This window comes from Athene noctua, chromosome 3, assembly GCF_965140245.1.
Source record: "Athene noctua chromosome 3, bAthNoc1.hap1.1, whole genome shotgun sequence".
Classification (NCBI taxonomy): Eukaryota; Metazoa; Chordata; class Aves; order Strigiformes; family Strigidae; genus Athene; species Athene noctua.
Window position 1 is genome coordinate 12,492,741 of NC_134039.1, and position 26,548 is coordinate 12,519,288.

The 26,548-nt window shown below is 37.9% G+C and overlaps 1 protein-coding gene across 2 annotated transcripts in view; it reads right to left on the reverse strand.

Moving 5' to 3' along the window:
* Window positions 1-517: 517 nt before the first annotated feature.
* TRIM24 (tripartite motif containing 24) overlaps window positions 518-26,548 on the reverse strand; it is a 66,982-nt gene continuing 40,951 nt past the window's right edge. The window contains exons 7-20 of one of the 2 annotated variants that reach the window (XM_074901995.1): window positions 26,379-26,525; window positions 23,451-23,568; window positions 20,045-20,208; window positions 20,008-20,010; window positions 19,130-19,294; window positions 15,216-15,395; window positions 13,332-13,467; window positions 12,135-12,207; window positions 10,587-10,755; window positions 9,729-10,042; window positions 6,873-7,005; window positions 5,407-5,481; window positions 3,972-4,121; window positions 518-2,856 (exon numbers count right to left, since the gene is read on the reverse strand). In XM_074901995.1, coding sequence (XP_074758096.1) covers window positions 2,647-2,856; window positions 3,972-4,121; window positions 5,407-5,481; window positions 6,873-7,005; window positions 9,729-10,042; window positions 10,587-10,755; window positions 12,135-12,207; window positions 13,332-13,467; window positions 15,216-15,395; window positions 19,130-19,294; window positions 20,008-20,010; window positions 20,045-20,208; window positions 23,451-23,568; window positions 26,379-26,525 — 2,037 coding nt within the window. In that variant the 3' untranslated portion in view covers window positions 518-2,646. Of the gene's footprint in view, window positions 2,857-3,971; window positions 4,122-5,406; window positions 5,482-6,872; window positions 7,006-9,728; window positions 10,043-10,586; window positions 10,756-12,134; window positions 12,208-13,331; window positions 13,468-15,215; window positions 15,396-19,129; window positions 19,295-19,942; window positions 20,209-23,450; window positions 23,569-26,378; window positions 26,526-26,548 lie in introns of both variants that reach the window. The other variant, XM_074901993.1, reaches the window with a different exon arrangement.

Sequence of the window (26,548 nt, forward strand, 5' to 3'; positions counted from 1 at the left end):
TTTGATGTTGGATTGGATAGAAAAGAAAAATAAACCTTTGGAATCTGTCATTTCCTGTGAGCTGCATTTGATGTTGATTGCTTCTCCATACCATTTCCATTATAAAAAAGGTTGCAGCTGAACAGTGTAAAGAGCTATGATTTCTACAGACAAAATTTCTCATGGACATTCCCCTTCTTATGACCCAATAAAAAGATACTTTCTACCTGTCCCATGAAGTGAGATGGAGAGTCTTTACTACAAGTGCTATTCCACACACCAAAAAAACCTACCACAAAAAAAACCCAACAGCCATCATTCAGTGGATTGAGGCAAGAGGGAGGTATGAGGGGTGGGGAAAATACAGGAAGTGTATACAGTCTGCCACAGCAGCTTGAAAGAATATAGTACTCCCCTTTAAAAACAAAATAGCATTCCTCAACTATTTGTGCATGTCATCTGCATTAAAATAGTTAAATTTAACATCTCAAAGCTCATTGCATTGGCAATTCCTGAAGATTCTTAGGGTGATGTTCAAGACTACGAAATGAAAGTTGAGTCAGATTTTTCCAGTGGATTATTTAAACAGAGCCATTTTCAAACAGTTTACAGCAGACAGGTATGTAACTGGACTGCAGGAATACATCTACGCTCCTCTCCCCATTATTTTCCACTGAGAGAATAACTTGAATGTGAAGCTGTATAGGTGCCTAATGTCACCTCTAAATGCACTAAACCTCCTAATAAAACTGTGCTTGCAACTTATGGTCTGGAGAAACACAGAGCACCTTCCTCCGGAAGCACCGTTAAACTGGGTGACATGGTATCTAGGACTTCTAGGCACTGCTAGATCTTTAAGACTTCAAATGTTGCAATGGAATTGCCTCTTATTTCTTAAGTCTGTGGTGCTGTAGCCCGCACTGATCACACCTGTTTTACTAGAATGGTCTCCCTTACCATTCTGTTCTGCTCCTTCACCTCTCTTTTCTTCTGGTACTCTGGGATGGCAAAACTCCCGCTACAAACAACTCTCCTTCTGGTAATAAAAATTTTCTACAAAAAAACAAAGCCAAAACAAACACACACCCCACCACCCCTCAACAAAGGGAAAAAAAATGGTTGTTTTGAGCAGCTTAAAAAAAAAATCAACCACCTGACCAAGGCATTTCAAAAGCTATGTCAAAGGCCTGCTACAAACACAACTGGAGTGTTCTTTTGAAGTGTCCACTACATTTAAGTGTGCAGTGCCACCCTATGACAAGGCAGGTGAGTAGTATCTCATCTGGGGGGAGGCAAAAAAAAGTGTCTTTTTCTGAGCACATACGTACACAGCAGGGAGGCACAAGCAGCACTTGTATCCAGTCTCCTCAAAGATCTATCCAGAGCACCACATCAGTGTGATACGGCACACCAAAAGCAGGCTTGGGTACACTTGGGTATCTTGACAATCCCACCTGTGAAATTCTGGCACAGTCAGAGCTCAATTAATCCAAGAGACTGCCCTTTCTCCTGAAAACTCAGTTTTCATTTAAGATGACATAAATGAAGAGCATAAACCAATAGCTGGAACAACCATAGACAAGTACTTCTCTAACTCTGCAATCTCTGCGGGTAGAAACAACCATCCATATTGTTGTCAGTGCTTCTGAAAAGTAGACAGAACAAAAAAAAAGAAAAGTTAATTTGTCCTCAACTTCTGGTGATTTTAACAGGTACAGACCAAGGGTTGAAGAGCAATATCCTCTTCTCTCCACCTCTTCAAACTTGTGTACTTCCAGGTGAATAATGATGCTGGTTGCATTCTGACAACAACATATTTAGGAATTTGGAAAAACAAGAAGAGCTTGTGGACAGAAAGGATACTGGATACTTTTTTCCCCCCTCTCTAAACATACAAAAAGACTGACTGATGGTTGCAAGCAAACATTTTTCCCCTCAAGACTTTGCCATCAAGTCCATTAAACAGAGGTACATCAAACTTGAGACACCTGTCAAACAAACTAGTACAGAATACCATTGTTTCTTGCTGGTGGTGAGAAAAATGGCACAAAACAAAGTATTTTGTCCTTTACTTCCTCCATTAAAAACTCCCAAACAAATTCTTTCTTTTTTTTTTTTTTAAGTTGTTTTTAATACACTCTCCCTTACATTTTAAAATTACCAATAACTTCTTTGGGGGCAACTACACTTTCATTGTACCAGTCAGTATTGCAGGACAATAATATTACACCATCTGTTTTCATGGCTTGTGTTAAATACAGTACAAAGAAATCAAATTATGGCCAGCCACATGCCTTTGGTAAAATTAAAAGTCTGGTGAGATCACATTTTCTTCAAACTCAGAAAGCCACATGTTGAACCCATGTAATGTTTTAAAGTTCAATTCTATACAAAGTTCTTTTCTTTTTCAAAGTAAACAGCTGTCACCCCACACAAATGGCAATTTCTCCAGAAATCTGCTCCAGAAGTATGATGAAAGTTTGGAACTTCAGAGAAACTTTCCACATGCCTTGATCTCCATTAGATTTGTGTTTCAGACAAGGAATAGAAAGTCTAGTAAATATCCACAAACCTACAAGTCAAAGCAGTCGTGATTTTTCCTCTTTTCACAATTAACAGTGATAAATACTCTTAGTTTTTAAAAAACGCTCCGCAGTAACATGCAGCTCATTTAAGCAACTGTCGGTCTTCTCCTTTGAGGCGTTTTTTCCGGGGCTGTACAAAGTCATCATCTGAGTCATCAGTGAGTTCTGGATTATCTTTTTCACTCTGGCAGTTCGGTTGTACAGGGAACTTTCTCTCAGGGTAAAGGTTCCTTAGAAGTTCTTCAAAGTATGCTTCAAGTTTCATGCCAGCATCAGCCACTTCCGAATCAGGCTGTTGGGTGAATTGACAACATCAATGCATCACGAAACAGCTTTATACTTAGATCACATTAGGTCTTTTAAGTACTTTTACAAACTACCAAAAAAATCTATGGCAGTAAGAATGGCACCTGTGGAACACATGGTCCCAAAGAGCACAAGTCTGCAAAACAGAGGATCTTTTGGCCAACACCCCCAATGACTTTTTTTCTCTGATGGATTGTCATAGAAGCCAATTGCAAAAGCCATACTGTCTGGGTTCTGAAAGCTATGTAAAGAGACTTGAAACACTCTTAAATCCTGACTGGAAAAACAAAAAACCAAACAAAAAAAGAAGTTGGGGTACGCTGTGAAATATATAGGTATGCTTTCAGGGTGTTAAAAGTGTTTTGGAATGACTGCTTGAAATGCTAGAATTTCTCTAGCTTACAGACCTTTTCTAATGATGGTGAAAGTATTACTAGGATAGGTGATGACTCTAACCTGGGAGGACTAGGCAGTCCTAAAGTCATTCATAGCCACCATGGCTCATCGGTTTCCGGAAGCGGAGGTCACCATGGCAGGAAGTAGTCCCAGCTATCAGGGGTGACTGGAGGCACCCCTGACATTGAGGCCACTTAGAGAAGCCTTTACTCCCGCTGTAATTCTCTATCATTTTGTGGTCCACTCAGTACCTGCATCCTTTTAACCGTGTGTTCCCTTATGTGCAGTAAGGAATAATAACAATCACTCAACATACAACTAGGAATTGTAAGGGTGACTAGACCTCCCAGAATGAATATCCCACTGAATTTAAGATTTGAGGCAAGGAGGATTAAACCAGTTTTTAAATCAAATGTTCACCATTAACCTATGCAGTAAACAACTGTCGTATTCTTTACCTGCTGTCCTACCATTCAGCTAGCATGTCTGTTACAATCCTCCTTTCTTCTACAGAAGGATCTCCACTGCATAGTCATCTAACATCACAGCAGCAATTTCAAATGTGATTTCTGTTTTCACTGCCGTGTCATTGTCAAAATAAATTTAATACAGTAAGTTCTCGTGTTGCAGGTTTTATCCCCACTACAGTTTTCCTGAAAGCAATTAAGCTTTATGAAACCAGATAAAAGTATCTACTTTTCTAACCTCATTAAATTCAGCACAGTTTTGGAAAATCAGTCTGAAATCAGCCACAAAATCTTCTGGCTTTGTGTAGAATGAATTGGTCACTTCAAGTCTTTTCTTGATGGTTGACAAGTCCATAGGCTTTTTTATTATTCTGTAGTAATCGGGAACCTAAATGGAGAGTAAATTTTTTTTAATCAAATGCAGTCATGTTCATTATTTATTGTTTTATAAACCTTTAGCTCTAAGGCAGAAGGAGAGATTCAATCTCATATTCAAAGTACAACTCTAAGATATAAGAATTGTGCTTCTAACATATATGCAGACAGTTTCTGGAGTAACAGTGATGTATGCTAGTTTTTCTGGCTAAAAACCACTCCTCCCAATGCCTATTTTAAAATAAAAGTAAAACACATAAAAACCCCACCTACACTGACTACATATGATAGACCAAATGGTTTGGATGTTGTTTTGGATGTAGTCAAATAAGCCATCTATTAAGGTTCGCTCTCCAGACCACCATATGATAACTTTGGCAATCCACTAGAAAGGAGATAGCACGCAGGTTGCTTAAAATGAATTTTGGTCATGAAATATATTCTTGGAAATCGTGGCAAATTTCAGATATCAATTATTTTGGCACTCAAGCTGTGCTTGTAGGATTACAATTTATTCTTTCTCTAGAAAAGAATTAGAAAATAAGATATGAAATCCAATGATTTTTTTTTCCCTAACTAGATTCACGATTTAAGAGAAATGTTATAATACCTAAATTTAGTAACACATGACCACCATATGATTAATCAATTAGTCTCTTGTGCCATTTCTTATTATTAAATTTTGTGGAATGTTCTTCACAAGACTTCTTATTCAAATGGAATAAAAAGGGTGCATAGGACCACAGTACTTATTGAATTCTTTTCCAATTGACTTGTCTTGAAGATCATAAAAGAGGCACTTTTCATCTGATCAGACTGGTAACTCTTCTATGTATCCCTGGACTTCTGATTCACCCAGGTATTGTTTACCATTTTAAACTAATAAATTTCAAGCTAATAAGAAGTAAATTTCATGTTAGTACTATGGAGTACCCTAATTCTCAAAATCAGGCAATTTTTTTAAAAAAAATAAGCATATGCCAATTTACCTTTTTAGTGATATCATTCAGCATTGTGAAATCAGCAGCGAGTGTTAGAACTCACTTTTTGTGTCTAATTTTTGAAATACTAAGTAAAATCAGTTCTTGGGAAATTTCACTAGTAAATCCCCTTCCAATCCAATGCTTCATCTTTTAAATCCCCTTCAGACAGTTTTAATAAAATTAAAACACGTTTAATACAGTCAATATCTGGGAAACTTGACTGCTGATAACAGACTGTGATAGGACATAAAAATGCCATTAGAAAGACGTCAATTATGCTACCAAGAAAACACGGAAAAAAAGTGAGGTACATACTGTGGAAGGAACTGGATCTTGAAAAGCAAGACTCATTTCATGACAGTAAAGGTATAGCAGCAGTCTTTCACACTTCTGTGTCAAGAAAAATAGATATGCAAGTAATTAAGAGAATCCTACATGACTTGTTCTAAAATAACAAACCACAGAAAATACAAAACAGGTGCTCAGTACTCAGAGCACAGAAACTGTATTTGGAAGCAAGATTAAATGTCATACCTACTGGCCTACAGTAGTTCTTCTCTGCAATAGATATATCATTATCAACTCTCAAATGCCTGCTATGAAACCTAATACAGTTACCGTTATTCAGCATTTGCTGAGCCCAGCAGACATTTCAGGGAATAAAAAACCACGTGTGGCTCTTAGTGCTTGACAAATATTCAGAGATAGCAGTATTATTTCTCCTGATCTGGGTATAACTGCTCTGTCACTGCAAAGCCTACAGTGCTTTTTGTTAGCAGCAGGAAAGAATATCTTGTATTTGTATATTCAAATATATTAAGCTGGATCTTGAGACTTGAATGAGATTCTAAAAATAGTTTTGTGTGACTTTATGCTTGCTGATAATTTATTAGAATATTTACAGGACTTAACTTACATTTTTATAATTTACATTTAAAGCAAAATACAGAGGTAGCTTTTTTCCTTTTAGATAGCAGCACATATAAATAATAGTTCTACAGGTAGACTAAGTCCCAAAATAAAATATTAATTTCAGTGTATTTAAACAAGTTGCCAACTGAAACCAAGTAAGACACTGCTGAAAGTTTCCAATACAGCCCAAAATTGCCTTTAAAAAAGTTTTAAATAAAACAGAACAACTATAAATAAATAAATCAAAAAAGGCAGCCCCCCATACCCAAAACCCCAAGAATCCTAAAGATTTTGTGAAGCAGTTCAACTGTCTGCTCAAAGGCACAATTTTTTTCTTTTACCTCTGAAGTTTAAGGGAAAAACAAATGTTGGGGACCCATTGTTTGCTTTGCAACTTTTCCACCAGAACATTCAAAGCTGCAACAGGACAGCAGTTATTCCCTGAGACTGGTGCTAATCTCTGCAGGATCGTTAATTGCATCTCTGTATATCTTCATTGCAAAAGAATCACCTTAATTTTTCAAAAGGATGTTGACAAAGTGCTTTAAAGACTAAAAACATCAGTTGCTAATGTTAATCTATGCCAAACTTCGAAAGCACAAAGAAAAAATTCTCAATGCAAGGTCACTGTGTATGAGAGCTGTTAGAAACACCACTTGGTAATTTTCTAGAACACAGTCCCAGTTCAGAGCACCAGATCACAACCACTTCTCAGACATTTAGTGTGTGTTGTTCAGCATGTTTGCATGAAAGCTGCTATGATTTCAGAGCTTATTTAAAAAGATAATTCTCCTTTTTTACTATCCCTTTTTAAAGAATGCATACATTTCAGAATACCAGAAGCAGCAAGATACTAATTTTATGCTTACCCTACGATCTATTGGTGCCAAACCCACAGTGTCTTCCAATTTTCTTTTTTCAGAGTTCTGAGCAGGTTTATCACAGTCATATTCAACTTCTGGCTTGGACAAATCCCGACAGAATGTACAAATCCACTCTCCACTAAAGAAGACAAACAGACACATTGTGATGTAGCATGCTCTTGACAAAAGGTTTCCACATACTTCTGGATATGGTTCCTCATTTGTGGAGTGTTTTTTTTCTGCATCGTGTGTTGTTTTGTTGTTGTTGGTTTTTTAAACACTACAAAAGAAGAGACTGCTGGCAAAAATGCTTTATTAGAACTTTGTTTCTTTTTTAATGGCACTGATGTCATTAATGGTGTCATAACAGAAAAATGGTTTGTTAGAACAGACAAACTGTGTACTGAAATTTTTCAGTTGAGCTCACAGGCTTCAAGCAAAGCACTATTAAGAGTTCTGTTTCCTAACTACAGAGAGACTGAAGGAATCGTATAGGCTGAACAGAAGGACAAGTGTTCATGTTATATGGCAAGAATATATATTTTCCCTACAAGCGTCATCTACAAAATATTACTACTCTGTATAGATCTTTTGGAAAAATGGAAATTCTTCATTCCCTAAAACTTTCAGATGTTCCCAATTTTATCAGTTAGTCCAGGAAAACCCTATAGATTTAAACGACAACATAGGATTATGACAAAATTAGTTCTGCAAGCTATGTTCACTGATTCTCTAATACAATTTGTGAGCCTCAAAGTTTTGGAAAAAAACTATGAAGAGTGTATGTTTTTAATATAGTTTTCCACAAATGAAGAAACTTGCATGCTTGCAGATAACCACAAGAGGGCTGAGTTGTATTTCTCACATAGTAGACAGAATTTGGCAATAATCAGTTACAAGATCTTTTATACTCAGAGGTATAAGAATAAGATCTTTGTAATTGGGAAACAGTTTCTACAGCACCTTTTAGTTCATTTTGATAGTCAGGCAGAAGACCTTCCAAGTTAAAAAAAAACCCAACAAACCACAACTTACTGGTTTTTATTCAGAGTAATACAAAGACTTCCACAATCTGATAGTTGTAGCATACAGTAGCGAATAATGGGCATTTTCCTTCAAAGAGACTTTTACCTTCTACTGTCTTGACAGAGCTATTTATATGACAGTGTCACCTCTGTGCCTGGACTAGCATCAGATAAATTATGTGGTAGATATACAAAAATAGATACAGTCCATGATCTAAAGATCTTGTCATACAAGAAAACAGGAATCACATGAAAGATGAAGGAATGATGCATTTAAATATCCAAGAATCAGGAAAGGTGTAGCGGGTTGGAGCGAAGGAAAAAAGATGCAGTGACCTTGTGAATCTATAGGTGAAATTGTTCTATCAACCTGAAGCAAGAACAAAAAGCAATCATGAAATAGGTAGACTGACACTTCTGTTATAAGGGAGTGTGTTTGAAGGAACTAATGGTTAAGAGACCAAAGTCTGTCAAGCAGACTGTTACAAGCTGCAAAAAACCCCAAACCACAAGGATGAGAACAAAAACCTGACACATCTGAAGCCAGGAAGAAAATTAAGATAACCATGGTTCAGAAGTCCAGGAACACAGTGCACTTGTATTAATATGCACTTTTACAGATCTGAACACTTGTCAGAAAAGATGATTTTGGCTCCCTTGCCCCCCGACATCATCATCTCAGTTTCCAGTGAATGATCCAGGTAAAAAGAGAAATCTTAAAGACTTATTCTTGAGGCTTTAATTTTAATAGAAACAAAGCCTTGTAAATGCATGGTTACTGACCTGCTTAAAAATTATTTTTTTCTTGTCAGAAAGGCACAAATGTTTATTAGTTTAAGTGCTTATTGGAACTTTACTTGGTTTTGCTTATGGCACAAAGCTGTAACATAGCATCATTTTATTTAAAAACAACAAACTGTAATTTGAAATTTCAAAAGGTAAGTATTTTTATGTGCCATTTCTAGTGACACTTAGAAGAGTACATATATTTGCTGAAGTATTCTTGTTCAGAGTAGCACAGAGAGATGATCAGTGTACTAAATCAAGTTGCTATCCAAATGTTTTACACCAGCAAACTATGATAATATTTAATAAGAAAACCTAATATTTATAAAAGCATTAAACAATGAACATGTTAAGACAGATTTATTTATTTTTCTTTAATACTAATAAGCTTACTGCATAGCATTTCAAATTTGGAACATTGCAGAATGTCATTTACTTTAATCAAAGACACTAATTCCAGAAGGAAACACCAGTAATGCTTATTACAACAATCTATTTAAGACTGTATCTTGAAACTCAAAAAACTGAGTACTTGTTTTGTAACAGCCAATCAAGAAAACCTACTGCTTGTTTCAACATTGAATGAGATGTTACTGGAAGATGTCAGTCACTACATCCCATGCTTGGAGTGTAGCTACATTTAGTGCTATAGTAATTAATACATTTAATACTGTATTAGCTTAGATTTTGCTTTAAGTTATTTATTATTCTTATTAAAGAAATGCAAATATTTTGTGTCATCCTTAAAACATTTTATGACAAACTGGTAATTCTGTGGCCCAATTTTAATAATAGATGCTGTAGATATAAGTGATCTTGCTTAATTGCCAAATATGTGAAGAGTTTTATTATTGTACCTGCAAATCTATAAAGTTAAACTGGAGTTTTAATGCAAATTCCAATTTTTACCAATTAATAAAACTTCTGGATTCAAGACTTCAAAGACGACACTGTTTACTTTGAGCCTGAAACTTCTTGTACTGGGTTTCACAATACAAAACTTACGTCTTTTAATGGAAGTTTGGATGGAATTGAAGGGAGTCATAATTACCTTGGAAAGCTCATCAACGTAGGGACGTGACAAGAAAGATGGAATACTTTGGGACACTTCTCACAGCAAAGGAGCTCCCCTCCATTTTGACATACTGCACACCAGTCTTCATTGGGATCATCCTCTTTTCTGCCCTCCCCACTGTGGGAGGGACCTACCCATCCTGTCTTCCCACTGGGTGTGTTCTCCTGCAGTACCCCTGGTTGATCATCTGTGCTGTCCGGTGCATCTGTTCTTAAAACAGCTTCATCAGAGGTGGAATTATGATTGCTATCTAACAGCAATGAAGTAAGTATGCTTCTTGAAAAGGTGGCCTGTAAGAAGAAACAAAGGAAGCCAGATTATAATATTTATGTGAATTTTACATAAACCTAACAACAAGTAAACTGACCAGAACAACAAATCTATATGCAAGCAGACATGCAACGTGCATGCAAAAATTGCTGTTGTACTATAGCATCAGGCAACTAAACACTAAATAAGGTATGAAAGGCTATCTACTGCTCACTGCTCCACTAATAAAACTAATCTCTGATGCCCCAAAAGCCTAGATATATATTTATATATATTATTGCACTATGATTAGAAACTCTTATTAGCACCACATGAAGTTTGATGTTTCCAAGATATTTCCTGGCTTCCCAGGTTTTCAATGGACAAAAGCAGTCTGATTGCACCAGCTAACTGAAGTGACAGTAGAGCTAGTTTGGTTTTGCATTTCACCTCTTCCTTTGATTTAACTCTTTAGTTTTCCCCTGAAAAAGTCCCCAACAGAATATTAGTAGTTATTCTATTCCCCATAAATGAAAAATACCCTCCACCAAGGAGAAAGGAGATCTTTGTAACTGTCTATATTACATTCCGAGGCCGGGACTCCTCATCTGATTCTTGCTTCACTATAACAATTGGGAAATCAAAGTTCTCATTTGGTGCACTTGATTCTTGTTTAATTCTGATAGGCTCCAACATAACAACTGGGACTTTGTGTGTAGAATCAGCTCCTGGTGGCCTGCTGGAGGAGCCAGAACTGTAAAATGACAGAAAGAAGGAGGAAAAAAAAGATACGAGTAAGAACTGGACACCTTTTGTACACTGATGCTTTCTGAGACCTCAGGACACTAATCCATTTTGCTTCTTTGAATCCTGGGCACTACAGTATTGCTCTTACAGAATACATTTAAGTTTATTCCCTTTTATGTATATTGAAAAGGCAATTTCCAAAAGGAAAAATTTAATGGCGCAGTTCCAGAACTAGAGAATTACTCATTGTTTGACTTCCCACTACTCCCAAGATTTGTAGATAACTTCCATTTCTTTTAGGTCATACACAAAAAAGCACTTCCATTGAACATTATTCCACTTTGGAAGGACATACATCTGTATTTTGGGAAAGGCCAGTGTTTCTCCAGAGCTGAACTGATAATTGTAAACCATGCAAGCAAATAAGCCAGATAAAACACATATTTACACTCTCTTGGAAGATCTTCTCACAGCCTTGCAGCGCTACCAAAACTGGACCCTACTTTTAGAACTAGATCTGTTTTTTTCTCATGTGTTTAGTCATAATAGGATGAGAACGGACAACCAAACTCAAAAATACCAGCTTTTTTTTTAAATAATGAAGAATTTTACATCTAACAAAATTAATTAAAGCAGCAGCAGATACAATCACATTTCTTTAAATGCAAGTAAAAACCTCTTCAGACAAACATTTAAACAGTTCATAAGTCCTTCACAGAATTTACCACATAAATGGAATAGAGCAAAAGGTATTCTATATTAAAAAGCATCTGCATTTCCAATTCAAGTAGGATGAATGTCATCTGACTTTTCTCTGCATGAAAAATTAATCTTATGTCAGATGTATGCTCTAATTTATTGGAACACATTAATGGATCTGCACTCTTCAAACAACATTGTCTAAATCTATTTATTCATTAATATTCCTTCACTAAAGGATAAAAACAGTTGTGTAGACTTTCAGTAGATATCTACTACTCACTTAACTAACTGTATTATGGCAGAAGACTTTTAATAACCCTCTCTGTAACATGAGTTCCTTAAATTTGAAGTAACTTATGGTTTCATGAGGACTTTCAATATACAACTTTTTCCTTTAGATGCTTTTCTGAATTTAAAACCTAATTTAGAATTGGCATTCTTTTAAATAGCACCAACCTAGCCATCATTTACAGAGTTAATCTGGTTTTAGATGTGCTATTAATTGAATTGCAAATTGAATTACCACTTTTAGAATGCAAAGAGTGCTGTAATAACCATCAGGCTTGACCTGTTAACAGAGAAGGTAAGGCAAACTGAATTCTATGTGCATTAATGAGAGAAGAGACTGAGGCATGTCCTATGGAGGTGGAAGTTACATTTTCTTCTCTCCCACTTTTTCCTTACCTCTCTCTGCTCCCAACACTGGAGGCACTGGGTGAACGAATTGGAGGGTGTATGTTTGTCACACTGACTCCTCCTAGGATAGAAGAATCAGATTAGAACAAAACACAGGTCTGTGTTAAGTCTGAGATGTGACTCAGAAGTACACAGGTTTGGGGAAAAATTTCTTCTGCAGTGCCATTTATTTAACCCATATCTCATAAAACACAAATTCATTACAGGTGAGAAGAATGGGATAACAGAGGGAAGGAGAGGACTAAAAAGGGGCCCATTGCATGTAAGCAGGATGATGTGATGGGTCACGGTACCTTTGCCTTGGCTAACCCCTCCACTTGAGCACTGCAGTTTGTTTTGTCACACCTTATTAAAGGAAAACTAAGTCAGACAAGCTGGTGAGTGGGAAGAGGTTTGGGAGCCAGGTATGAGACAGACCAAAGGTCTGGGGACCAGATAGCCAAAAGACTATTTTCGCTGAGCATTGGTCTGAGAAATGAGAATGGGCTGTTTGTGCTTTCTGTGAACGCATTATCCACCTGCCTCAGCGAGTCTGCCCAAGTGCGTGAACGCCATACGACTGCATGAACATTACACAAGTGCTAACTGGGAATTCATGCTCACATAGCCTCACTACAAGGCCAGACAGGGAAATGGGAGTAAGGAGCAGCTGCTGATGGCTGCCAGGCATGGTGACAGAAATCCCCTGGGTCCTTCAAGTCCACCACATTTAGCTACCCATAACAATAACTTCTGTGCTCAACCTGTGTCGGTGCTGCACTACCCTTCCAGTGAAAAATATTTTCTAATATCCAAACTGAACTTTCCAAGTCATCATTTGTAGCCACTGTTCCCTGTTACATCACATCTTGCTTTTTCAAATACTTGTCCCTTATCACAGGTTCTAGGTTTTAATTTGGTGTAACCCCAAGAGTGCCATTTTTCTACAGATTTCTATGCAATTCGCTAAAATCTTAAAAACATGGAGGGCAAAACATAATAGATCTGGCCACTTTTGTTCACAACACTAAAATGTTGTCTCAACATTACCTACTAACAGGGTTTCTACAATTTTGCCTTCATTTTCATATTTGTCATCTTTGATATAAAATAGGTGTAACTAATTCTAATACCAGTGTTAACATTGCCACATTTTATTTTTCCATTACACCACTTAAACAGAAAATTGCGCCACGTTTAAATTACCCGAGAGGCCTGGCGATGGTACTGATGAATTTGGTGACTGCACAGTTCTGTTTGAAGGGGGTTTTGCCTGATTTTGCTCTGCAGTGCCATCCTTCCTTACAACATTATCCAGTGTGATGTTTCCTGAACAATCAATCTAAAAGGTGGGGAAAAGAGGGGAAACAATTAATGTTGGGAGGGGGAAAAAAAACCACAGCAAAACTCCCCAAAAGCCCAACAAAAAAACACCCCATGCCTCTGTCATACTGTTATTTTGAAGGTGAAGACCAAACTGACATCCAAAAAGTGAGGTGGTTACTTTAAAGCAGGTCATCTGCCTTTCTCTAAAAAGAAAAGAAATGCCAAATCCCAACAGTGCTTCATTTTAAGATCAGATGATTCCCTAAGTGCCAATTTTTATCCATCAGCTACATCTGGCTTACACCAGACAGGTAGCTTTCACACAGTGAAGTAAGAGATGATTTTCTATCACCACACCTTCTTTTGACATGCTCATGTTATATACTCTAAAAAAGATAATAAGCAATACAGAAACTACCCATTAATCCACTAGTGTTTGAAAGGAATGGAAGAACCTCAAAAGACACTGAATTTCATCTGTCCCACATACCCTCTGGGCAGGGGTCATGCATATTGACTCAAAATGCAAACAGCAAACCAAAACTTGTCTTCCCACACACAGCCCAGGCCAGACAACTGAATTCTGGTTTAGGGGCTCCCAATTTAGCATTCTAACTTTCTGTAAAAATTACACATTCTGGTTTGATAAAGTGACCTTTTGAAATGTTAGGGTTTTCTTGCAATACATAAGATCGTGTTTGATAAGAAAATAGGTCACCTGGTATCAACTTTTCTCAGTTATCTAGACACCTCACAAATCCACTTCTATCAACTGCATTGACCACTGAAATTTATATTTATAAGCTAGGCTTATCCAAAGTGGATGCAGAAGCCTCTGCTAGGTCAGCATATTTACAGTGATTTGGGCCATGTATCTTAATAGCATAAATGCAACCATATACAAGCAGAACAGTTCATAATACTGTGTACAAAATCAGTTTGCTAAAATGTCTCACCTATTCAGTAGTTTTATGATTGTGTTGCATAGTTCACCTTTTAAGCCTGACAGATCCTGTACTCTATGTACTCTCTTTCTAAAATAGAATACTTTTATCTGAGAACTTATTGGTGAGAACAAAAGACATTTCAGATACCTACAAATCTTAGACCACAAAAATAGGCTTAGAAGTTATTTCAAAGAATAAAGTCAACTGACTAAAACTCAACAGCTCTAATGTGGACCTCTGACAAACACATATCAGTCAAAAGAAACTATCAAAGGCAAGTTCAGAAGCTTAAGAAAAGATGATCTTATGATGCTTCTTCTATCACTGGCTCACAAACAGAGGATATATGAAGAAAAGGAAAAGATATAAGGAATGTCCAGTATACAACAATTAGTACCTACCTAAGGTAGGCCTTTCAGTGGGTTAAAAATATATTAAAAATGTTCAAAATACACCAGGAATACCATCAGCAAAACAGTGCTATCTACAAACACTGGTAAATGAAAGACAAGCTAACCCATTTTTGTTAGTATCATTATAGGGGGTGGGGGAAAAATATGCAGCATTCAAATAAAGAAGTCCAATTACAATTGCAACCTGCAATGTTATTTTTCTTACTTGTCCTAACAGCTGTCTTCCAGAATAGTTCTGGATACTGCCAGCAACATGTAGACAATCATGCATTGTTGTTTTCTAGAACTGTCTCATTTTGACAAACAGAGCACAATTTTCCATCTAAAAGTTTTCTACTTCTTACAAACACTAAGACTTACTTCAAAATAGAATCCATAAAACATTGCTCTTATGCTACACTTACATCAGGAAGAGATGGTAGGTTGTAGGAGCTACCTACTGGGGAACTCAAATCTATCACAGGGGGACCATATGTCTTCCCATCACATCCTACAGCACTAGTGACTGTGGGGCTGGATGGAGTAGATGTTGTGCTGCTTGCAGTTGAAAGGGCAGTTGAAGTTTGTCCACTACCAATCTGCCACTAAAAAGAAAAGACAATAATTCACAATTCAGCATTTTTTTTTCCAACAGTTCACATCTACTGCATATACTGCTTCTAACACAGCAGCTAAACAAGCAGCTTAGTTCAGTAAGCCACATTCAAACATAAAATCCTGATTTACTCTGAACTTATCTAATTTCAATAACCAATCTTACAAGACAAGATAAGATGACAAGTAGTTGAAAACTATGAATAGAAGAAATGAATGTGAATTCTTAAATTCAAAGCTGCATCTCAATGTTAAGTATCTATTAATATTTCATGCTGCATTGACAGTGTTGTGGGAGAAAGGTAACAGTTTTAGTGAAATAAAAGCATTACAGATAATAGGCTGAATGCACAACTGCTCCAGTGTTTTATTAAGTAAATAGCTATAGTGTCACTTGGTCGCCATCAAGTATTTAATGTTGTGCTTCCCTTAACAACTTAAAGTGATTAAGAATTTGAAATGTTGACTGGATCTCCACCCACATATACGTTTAACACCATGATATGAAGTGCAGAGTCAAGTGAGACTAAATTTCTTTCTCATTTAGACATATGCAGTTTTCAATGTCTTTAATGGAATTTCATGGCAACTGCAGGCAAAATTTCACTCTGCTCAACTCCTTTTTAGTCAGTCATTCTATTTACTGGTTGCTAGTTTCAGAAAGACATTACTAAATAATGAAAATGCTTAAAAGAATGGCTTGCAGACAGACCAATCTTCTTTTCAGAGGCACAGAATAGAAGTGACTTAGGATTTTTTCCTACAGGTTCTCTTAGGTACTGTACAGCTTTCTTCAACTTTGTTGGAATTAGTTCTCTGATATCATAAGCATTGAAAACATGGCTGACTGTCTTCATTAGGCACCTGCTTGACGACAGAATCCCTTGGGAAAGGGTCCTGAAGGGTAGAGAGGTCCAGGAAGGCTGGGCACTCTTTAAGAAGAACATCTTAATGGCTCAGGAGCAGGCTGTCCCCAGGTGCTCTAAGAGAAGCCGACACCAGAGAAGACCACCCTGGCTGAACAGGGAGCTTTGGCTGCAACTCAGGGAGAAAAGGAGAGTTTACAGCCTTTGGAAGAAGGGGCTAGCCACTCACAGTGATTACAGAGAGGCTGTGAGACTGTGCAGGGCAGAAATCGGGAGGTCTAAAGCCCAGCCAGAAATTAATCCGGCTTCAGCAATCAAGGACAAAAAGAAATGTTTCTATAAGTTTGTGAGCAGCAAAAGAAAGACCAGGGAGAGCCTCCATCCCCTGCTAGATGCAGGAGGAAACATGCTAACAAGTGATGAGGAAAAAGCTGAGGTGATTAATGCCTTCTTTGACTCAGTCTTTAATAGCAAGGTTAGTTGTACTGAGGGAATCCAGCCTCCTCAGCCAGAAGACAGAGGCTGGGAGAACGACCCCCTGCAATCCAGGAGACAGTCAGTGCCCTACTGCATCACACAGACACACACAAGTCTATGGGACTGGATGGGATACACCTGAGGGTGCTGAAGGAGCTGGCTGGGGTGCTCGCCAAGCCGCTTTCCATCATTTACCAGCAGTCCTGGCTGACCGGGGAGGTCCCGACTGATTGGAAATTGGCCAATGTGACGCCCATCTATAAGAAAGGTTGGAAGGATGATCCAGAAAATCACAGGCCTGTCAGCTTGACATCAGTGCCTGGGAAGCTGATGGAGCAGCTCATCCTGAGTACCATCACACAACACATGAGGGACAACCAGATGCTCAGGCCCAGTCAGCATGGATTTATGAAAGGCAGGTCCTGCCTGACAAACCTGATCTCCTTCTATGACAGAGAGACCTGCTTATTGGACGAGGGAAAGGCTGAGGATGTAGTTTACCTTGACTTTAGCAAGGTCTTTGACACTGTTTCCCACAGCATTCTCCTGGAGAAACTGGCTGCTTGAGGCTTGGATGGGCACACACTTCACTGGGTAAAAAACTGTCTCGATGGTCAGGCCCAGAGAGTTGTGGTTGAACGGAGTTATTATAAATCCAGCTGGCGGCCGGTCACGAGTGGTGTCCCCCAGGGCTCGGTTTTGGGGCCACTCCTGTTTAACATCTTTATTGATGATCTAGAGGAGGGGATCGAGTGCACCCTCAGTCAGTTTGCAGATGACACCCAGCTGGGTGGGAGTGTTCTCTGCTCGAGGGTAGGGAGGCTCTGCAGAGAGACCTGGACAGGCTGGAGCCATGGGCTGAGCCCAACTGGAGGAGTTTCAATGAAGCCAAATGCCAGGGACTGCCCTTGGGCCACAACAACCCCCAGCAGCGCTACAGGCTTGGGGAGGAGTGGCTGGAGAGCTGCCAGTCAGAGAGGGACCTGGGGGTGTTGATTGACAGCCAGCTGAACAGGAGCCAGAGGTGTGCCCAGGTGGCCAAGAAGGCCAATGGCATCCTGGCTTGTGTCAGCAATAGCGTGGCCAGCAGGGACAGGGAAGGGATCTTACCCCTGTACTCGGCACTGGTGAGGCCGCATCTCGATGACTGTGTTCAGCTTTGGGCCCCTCACTACAAAAAGGACATTGAATGACTCGAGCGTGTCCAACGAAAGGCAATGAAGCTGGTGCAGGATCTGGAGCACAGGTCGTATGAGGTATGGCTGAGGGAACTGGAGGTGTTTAGTCTGGAGGAGGATGAGGGGAGACGTCATTGCCCTCTACAGCTACCTGAAAGGAGGTTGCAGAGAGGGGGGATGAGCCTCTTTAACCAAGTAACAAGCGACAGGACAAAAGGGAATGGCCTCAAGTTGTGCCAGGGAAGGTTTAGACTGGATATTAAGAAGCATTCTTTACAGAAGGGGTTGTTAGGTGTTGGAATGGGCTGCCCAGGGACGTGGTGGAGTCCCCGTCCCTGGAGGTGTTTAAGAGTTGGGTTGACATAGCACTGAGGGATATGGTGTAGTTGGGAACTGTTAATGTTGGGTTGATGGATGGATGATCTTCAAGGTCTTTTCCAACATAGATGATTCTGTGGTATTAGTCCGCTTCCCAGGTCACCGATCAGATTCATTTGATCCTTCCCTGCTTACCTCTAGTGACATGATTTTCTCTTTTCTGGACATAGGAATATCTCCATAAATAAATATTCATATATTTATTTATAAATATATATGTATTTTTATATTTATATAAATAACTCCAAATAAATATTTGCCTTCCTGAACATCCAGAAAGCATACTATGTGTTTCCTTCTGCCCTAGTTCAACTGCTGATTAGCTGGGTATTTATCAGTCTCACTCAGTAGAGCTCTTTCAGTTGTAGACTTTCTTTGCTCTCATCTGTAAAAGTTCATATTTGGCATACTCTGAATAACAGTGGTAGCTATAGCTTTTTAGTCAAGCTTTTACCTGGCTCCTACTGCAGTCACTAACATCAAGCTAAATAGTGGGATTTTCTGTTTTCTCTAGTCACTGATTGCAGCGTGCAGACCATGGCCATGTTAAGTTTTACGTAAGCAGCCAGAAATCACAGTAATAGCAAACAAGAGAAAGAAACACCTATGTAGCAGCAAACTTCCGTAATGCTTCAGCTGCATAAAACTGTCAAAATGAAAGAAATTTGACATTTCATCATGAAAACTGTAGGTATCTTCTCACAGGAAAAAATGCAGTCTCTGTTCTGACTGAAAAGCACTCTAGAAACATAATATAAAAGATGATATAAAGCACATTTGTTGTTTTATTTCTACATGGTGAGTATAAAGGGAAAGAAATTCTACCTGTTTTATAGCTTGCTGTGCTAAGAATGCCATTTGCAGCGGGTTGGGCTTTATTGCTTGTCTTGGTAAGTTCTGATTTTGGGGAAATCTCATCTGTGGTGCAGGAAGAGCTGAACCATTGGACTTGGGGCTATGATTCTGAAAATGAATCAAGCGTGGAGGTGCCTGCATGAAAACAAACAAGCAATTCTGCTACTTATCTGATATTTATTAAATATTCCAGAAATTTTTACCAAGTGGGCCTTTTAAACTTCTGAAATTCTTAAATGCAAATAAATAGTATCACAACATTTATTGGAATGATCACATAACACATTGATTTTCAATGTTAAAACCAAAACCTAGTAGATGGTTTTGATTTATTCCAATATAATAAATGCATATATATCACAAGAGTCAGAGAGAGTATTTCCAACTTTGAAAGTTATATGGGAGAATTACAGAGTTTTATGCAAAAACTGGGGGGGGGGCGGGGGGGGGGGCAGGAATCAATGACATTCGCTTTTTAATAATTTGACAAAAATACAAAGTATGTAACTCAGTGCTAGATATGGTTGGGTACCATACGATTTTATTTTTAAGGAATAGGCTGAGTGCTACCACACATTTCACAAGCAAGTTTAAAAGACCCATTCAATTCTCAGTAATGTTCCTTAATCCATTTACATAGTCAAGTGCTGAAGATGAAGCTATCTGAAGTTAAGTATCTAGACTTAATTTCTTTCTTTTTTGTTATCTTTCTTTACTTTCTCCTTCAGTGCCATGGAAGAAAAAAAAAAAAAAGAGTCTTCTCTGGAAATAGTCATAACTTACCTGATGAGAAGCAGGAGGTTGCTGCATGGCTCCTGGCATTCTTGGATTTGGTAAACCTACTGGACCTGCTCTGCGTTGAGCTTGCTGTCTCTGAGCCATGACCTGCTGCTGCATGTGCTGCAGTCGGAGCTGAGCTAAGCTTATCTGCGTTGGGAACTTAGAGAGCTGGTTTGAAGGTAAGCTGCCTGGTGGCTGCAAGTTTGTTTCCATCACAGGGCTCTTCGGCATATGTGGTGGGGTTTCTTTATCTTCAATTACCAAAGAACCTATTTTAAGCAAAACAAATAAAATTAATACAAAAATAGTGCAGTTAGCAGAAATGATATTTTTCACAATTAGTTCCTTTTATACCATATGGTTACTATTCATTATTGCAATGTAAAGAATGGATATACATGGGACTCCATTTATTTTGTTCGTTTCTCTGAAAAAAAATGGTGCCATTTTATAGCAAACTCTCTTGTGCTGTGGCCTCCTTTATAAGGTAGATTCTCCTAGAAAGGTGTCCTGGTCTCTCCAGAAGAGCAAGGGAGCAAAGTTTCAATGGAAAAGAGTATCTTGATGCAATCATCTGATAAAAAACTTTAACTGTGTGATAAAACTGTGTGATCCTTTATGGCTTCTGAGTCACCATCATGAAATACTCAAGTGATACTCTCAGTTGCTATGCACCACCAATTCTAGGAGATGTTTGATCTCTCTCCACTGACTTAGAAGGAGATTTGACTAGACAAGTAACTTATAGAGATTAATGCTGAGTGAGAGATTTTATCTGAAGAGATATATACTGTGATTACATGAAATTCATGTAAAATTCTGGCTACCTTATCCAAGAAACATGAATTCCAATTCAAACAGAGTTTGATTTGATTCAAGGGAACAGCACATTGTACAGGAAAAGACAAAGACACTTTCTTTGTTTAAAACAGAGTGAAGTAGAGGAATTTATGTTCTGAGAGTTTAAAAATTGCAATGATCTGTGGAAGGCTGCACAACACCTTTTCAATACAAGTGGGAGAGAGAGACCTCATACTCTCTTCTCTCCCAGAGATATAGGGCCACTTTCCAGAAGAGTTCACCTCATGAGGTGGGCACACCACATGACAGTTTGACAACCCCATTACAGCAGAACTTGAAATCACCTTGTGCCACTTCTTTCCTCATATCCATCAGTCCCTGTGGATCCTGTGCAGTCTAGTCTGGCTCATTTTGGGGTAGATTATCTAAAGGAGGAGAGAAGCTATGCAAGTAGCATCATTCTAGTCCTCTATCTAGACACAGGCACAGAGGGAGTCTAGGCAGGCCAACATACTGAAGTGCAGAGCAGGGAAGAAAGCTAACATCAACAATACTGTTTCCATATTCACACTTGGTAATGTTGGTGTTGCATACATTTTAATTATGACTCTACCACATGAGTCATCAACAAAAATATTAAATACGCTAAACAAAATGGGAAAAACCTAGCGACATATTGCATAATAACCTTTACTCAGCCTATAAATCTAGTCAGTGCTTCCCATAAGTAAAAAGAGAAAAATGCAAATAAGTAATACTGTTTTCCATATATGGTTGTATGAAATACTTCAATACAGTCAAATTAGTTTTTTTTTTCCTCTAGAAAATGAATTACCTTGACAAAGAATGGTATTGACTGTACCACAATCAACTGTCAAAACCATACCACACTTTTCTTCAGTTCTCTCCAAGTCTAATTACATCTTTAAAAGTCTTTCCAGACTTAACATCTGTGGTATAGCTACTTACCCAAAGGTACTACAGAGAATGATTCCCTTCCATTATTCTAGAAAACCATTGGTTATCCTATAATTTGCAGAATTAAAACACTTTGTATTTTTTTTCTTAAATAAATTCTGAAATCCATAAGAGATATCCTATTAGTGTACAGATGTTACACTGTCAGCAACATACAGCCTGACTAGAATTCAAGCCATTCCCAGAATAACTTGTTTCTTTACCCAGACTTTATTTTCTTTTTCCTTCAGTGGTTCTTATATCTGGTTTATCTGCAGAAATTGAACATGTCTGCTCACAAAAGTAACAGCCTAAAGGTTGCGACTTCTGAAACCAGATAGATAAATGTGATCTAGTTTTATCTATCAATTAAATAAACTATTACAAGAACTCTTATCTATGCTGATCTATACAGGTGCCATTTCTATTGTAGCACTTTTCAGAATTTAAGGAAACCTATTTCAGCAGCTCATTAACTAAGCAAATAAAAAAAGAGCCCAAACACAAGAGAAAGCCCCCTCATCAAATAATATCATCTCAGTTTAGCAGTAGCTCACAGTTATCAGCACACAGCTTGACAGTTTGTTTCTGGAAACAAGAGATTCACTTTTGATTCCTTTTCCAAATAAAATGATTTACAAAGAAAGAACTTGGAGAATTTCCTGCTACCAATCAATGTTCTGGTGTGTGGGGAAAGGAGCTTGTTCATCTTAAATCACTACCATAACTCTTTCTCTGCTTTTGTAGAGAAACATACATTTGTACTTTGTGCATTTGTAGAGCCGACTGTACTTTCTAATGAAAGGCAGAAAAGGTCCCACAGGTATCTCACAAAGCATTCTGCACAGGACAGAAAAACAAAAATGCCCATCAAACTAACAGTAGAGAGAGAAAGGAAGCATGACAGTGGTCAACATCCTAAACAGACCTCTAAGCTTTAATTCCTGCTCCTAAATTGATGAGTTCCTAGGATGCTTATTTCCATTAAACTCAGGCTTTCAGGCAATCACACAAGCAGGCTATCATCTGCTGCAAAGCTTCCAGGTTCTGGGATTCACCAGTATCATAAAACCCTAGCAACTTATAGCTGTAAGAAAAAATGTAAAGATCAGTTTGTTTAGGAGAATGAAGATGAATTAGATTTGCAACTCGGTTAAAAACATGCTTTCTCCTGAATTCTACCTCACAACTTCAGGAAATACAATCTAAAAGCCAGAGAACTGTCAGAAAATAGTGTTCTCTTCCCTATTTTTCTGTTTTTCTTTGGCATTTTCCCCTTCTCTTTACTCAGGTCTCCAAGGCTTACTGTTCAGCATGACATGGGAGTTCCTGAACATATGCTGTTGCTATGAGTTCCAGCTTGGGAAGATGTGATTGAAGGAGGAGCTGGAAGGTGCAGACTCTGAGACTGACTTCTGGAATCCATTTTTAGGATGTGAAGCAGGGCTATAGATTGCATTCCTTGTTTCAGAAGCCAGAAAGCATACATATTGCCCAGAAAAACTGAAAGCTGCTGTTTTTACCATCACATGTACCATTCAAGCAAGATAAGTTTGTTAATACTTTATTGTAAGTATTCATAAATAATACTTTTTCCCATCAACATACTTTAAATGTCTTCTACAGGTAAGGAAATAAATCTAATAAAACAAACCAAGACATGAATAGTGTAGAGGATATTTATCTTCACAAAAAGAAAGCTGTTTTCAAAATAGAATCAAGACACCAAAGGGCTAATAAAACTTTATCATACCTAGATTGAAAATATTCTGAGCCCAGAAGCTTGGATCACAGTGAAACTGGATGGTATTGTTAGTCACTGGTGAAGCATCACACCTTGCTCGGAGAAGATACCTTAGTCGGTATGTAATCTAGAACAGGAACAAAACAAGATTTATTTTTTTTTCCTCTGTGGCCAGAGCCATTTATCTGAAGAGCATTAAAAGTCTAAAAAAAAAAACCCAACCCCAAACCAAAAACCCCACCAAAACCCCCCCAAAACCCCCCAAAAAACAAAACAAAAAACCCCAATAAACCCCGCCGCGCCCCGCCCCCCCCCCCCCCCCCAAACAAGCCCCTAGAGAATTGAGGTGAAAGAGTGAAAGACAGAGAAATTTGTCCCAAGCTGCAAATAAAAGAGGTATTCTTAACATCTTCCTCTTATTCCTAAAGTAGTTTTAAAAAAGCAATCAACTACAGCCTAAAAAAATTTAATTTTTCTCCCCTACAGAAATACATATCCTTCCACAAACTTTGTCATTACATTCGATGACTTAAACTGTGAAGTACAGACTCACCATTGTTGGGGGTTTTTTTCTCCCCAAACCTACGTTAGCCTATTCATTTTTCTTTCAAAAAAAAAGTATCCCATCCTTTTGCAACAAGTATCATCACATGAAGTTTTCCTTTGTAGTAAATTTAAGTTTTCTTCAGAGATTATAAAATCAGAATAGATTTTATAAACTTTTGTTTTTGAAAACTCTCAGATTCACAGATATTTTCAGAGTTTTCCAACTGTTTGGTTCCAAAGGACTGGACAATGATTACATTATACAAACAGAATATTTTATCAAATGCTCAGTATTTATCTGGTCCCCAGAAAGAAAATATTTTCTTGCAAAAGTTTCACTATAAGTATCTAACAGAGGCACTCATTTTAGAATAACACAGTAGATACAGAAAAAAAAACCTTATAGGTTCAACACTTATTTTTCTTGCATAATAAAATTATTTCCTAGAAAAGTTCAAGAGACATATTTGGGAAAGTCATCTTACCTGTTCAAAATGATACTAGTTATCTTTTGCATAGGAATTTTATAAAAGCTTCCAATTTACAAGGTTTTTCTTTAAATTTTAGGCAGGTCAGTTTTAGACCAGATACAAAAAACATTTAACATTTAGCAAGACTTAAGTTTTTTAAAGACCATAGAATATTTTAAGTGTAGTATTATTCTGAATATAAATTTCTCAGGATTTCTGTGTACGCTATCAGAATCTAGTACACTATAGAAATTCTAGGTTTTTGTGCCGTCACCAATACAGGTTGCACACAGTTCTTGTCATAGTTTGCTCCATATATTACTCCTAATGTGCTCACGCATATATTGTAGATAAATTCATGACCAGACTAGTTAACTCCTGTCAGTAGTAGCAGTAACTACCAGGGTTTTGTTTGTGCTAGAGGACTAGGCTGGGAGCCTGGTGTCCTCCTGCAAACTGTACTGTTTCCCTGAAGTACAGACGTTGCCTCCTAGCTGTAACTCTGCATTTAATTCTACTGGGCATTCCTCCCTTCTAGCTTCAAGGAGTTGGATATGTCAGAGCACAAGTCTTGCATGTTCCTCTATGCATCACTGTTCAGGAACAGATTTTCCAGATGTCCACAACAGGTTACCTGCTCAACTCCCAAAAAACACCAACTTTCAGCAACAAAAATCAGAAGCTTAAAGCTTATCTGTTCTTTTCAAAAATATTTCTTGTTTGCTGAGGTTTTATTGGCTAGATGATCTTTTTCTTCAACAGCACAATTTTTATAAGATTAAGATGCCTGCAGTGTAACTTACTTTCTTATTCACATAGCACAAGTCTTTGTAGCAACACTAAGCAATTAAAAACAACACGACTCAGTTTGATGCACTTTTTCATCATTCAATTAAAAAATATGACTTGCTGAGGAAGTATAGGGCGGGTCAAAGGAATTGAACTACTTGAAGTAAGTTGATAAAACCAAGTAATATTCCACTATCTGCTACAGCCTGCAGCATTTTCATGGTTATGAAAAAAAAACCCAAAAAAACCAAACACACACAAAAAAAAAACAAACACACAAAAAAACCCAACAACAAACTCAAAAACAAACAAACCAGCCCCACAAACTCCCCCAGTAGAGTCTCAACTAAGCAATGAGAAAATAAAGAAAAAATTTTGTGATCCAGTTATAGGAATTGGAAAAAAAGGATGTAGTATCTTTCCTCAATATTGCCATAGGTTTCTGTCATCAGGCTAGTACAATCTAGTAACCTCTGGAAAAATCAGTCAGCTTTTTGTTTATTTTTTAGTTCAAGTCTTTTAGGATTTCTGTTCATCATGAGCACTCAGTTTAGTGAGACCACAGACACTCACATCTTAAGTGTCATAGCACTGAAATATTTGCTTCATAACCGTTTGCATGGACAAGCAAAAGTCCCAGCTTAATTTTTATCCATTTTTGAAGACTTTTAGTGGAAGATGAGTCTGACAGAACAAAGCTATACATCAATTTTTACATGAAAACACTGGATATCAGACTCTACAACATATAAATACCATCCTTCTCTGAACTCAGAAGCTATAACAAGTACTGAAAAGAACCTCAATGATGATGTAGGATATACGTTTTCTCCTGTGTTTCATGGCTTCACGGTTTTCACTCCAGAGAAAAGAAGTTGTCCCTACTTCTGCAAATCTACAACAATCCTATGGTAGTGTAACAGAAGATAATAATGACCAGAGAGCTAAATTATTAGAAACATTCTGTATTTATGTTTGAGAGAAAACCATGAAAAATTATATACAAATATTCCCATTAGTAGAAAGTCATTAAAAAGTCCAATTCCTAAGTGTTACTGACAAGCATGTGCATGCATACCTGCCTTAACTGCAGTCTCTAAGTAAATGGAGAGAGCCATCTTCCTAACCTTACCAAGCGTTTGCTGTACAGTAGTGCTGTGCTGCTCCCACTGGAAACTGCCCATTTGGAAAAATTCATGACATGTTCCAGCTGTTTAGAGAGACCTGCCACTTCCTGTTGTTGCTGCAGAAGTTTCATCCGATGCTCTTTTGCCAGAGTCTGCAAGTAGAAAAGCAGTTCCA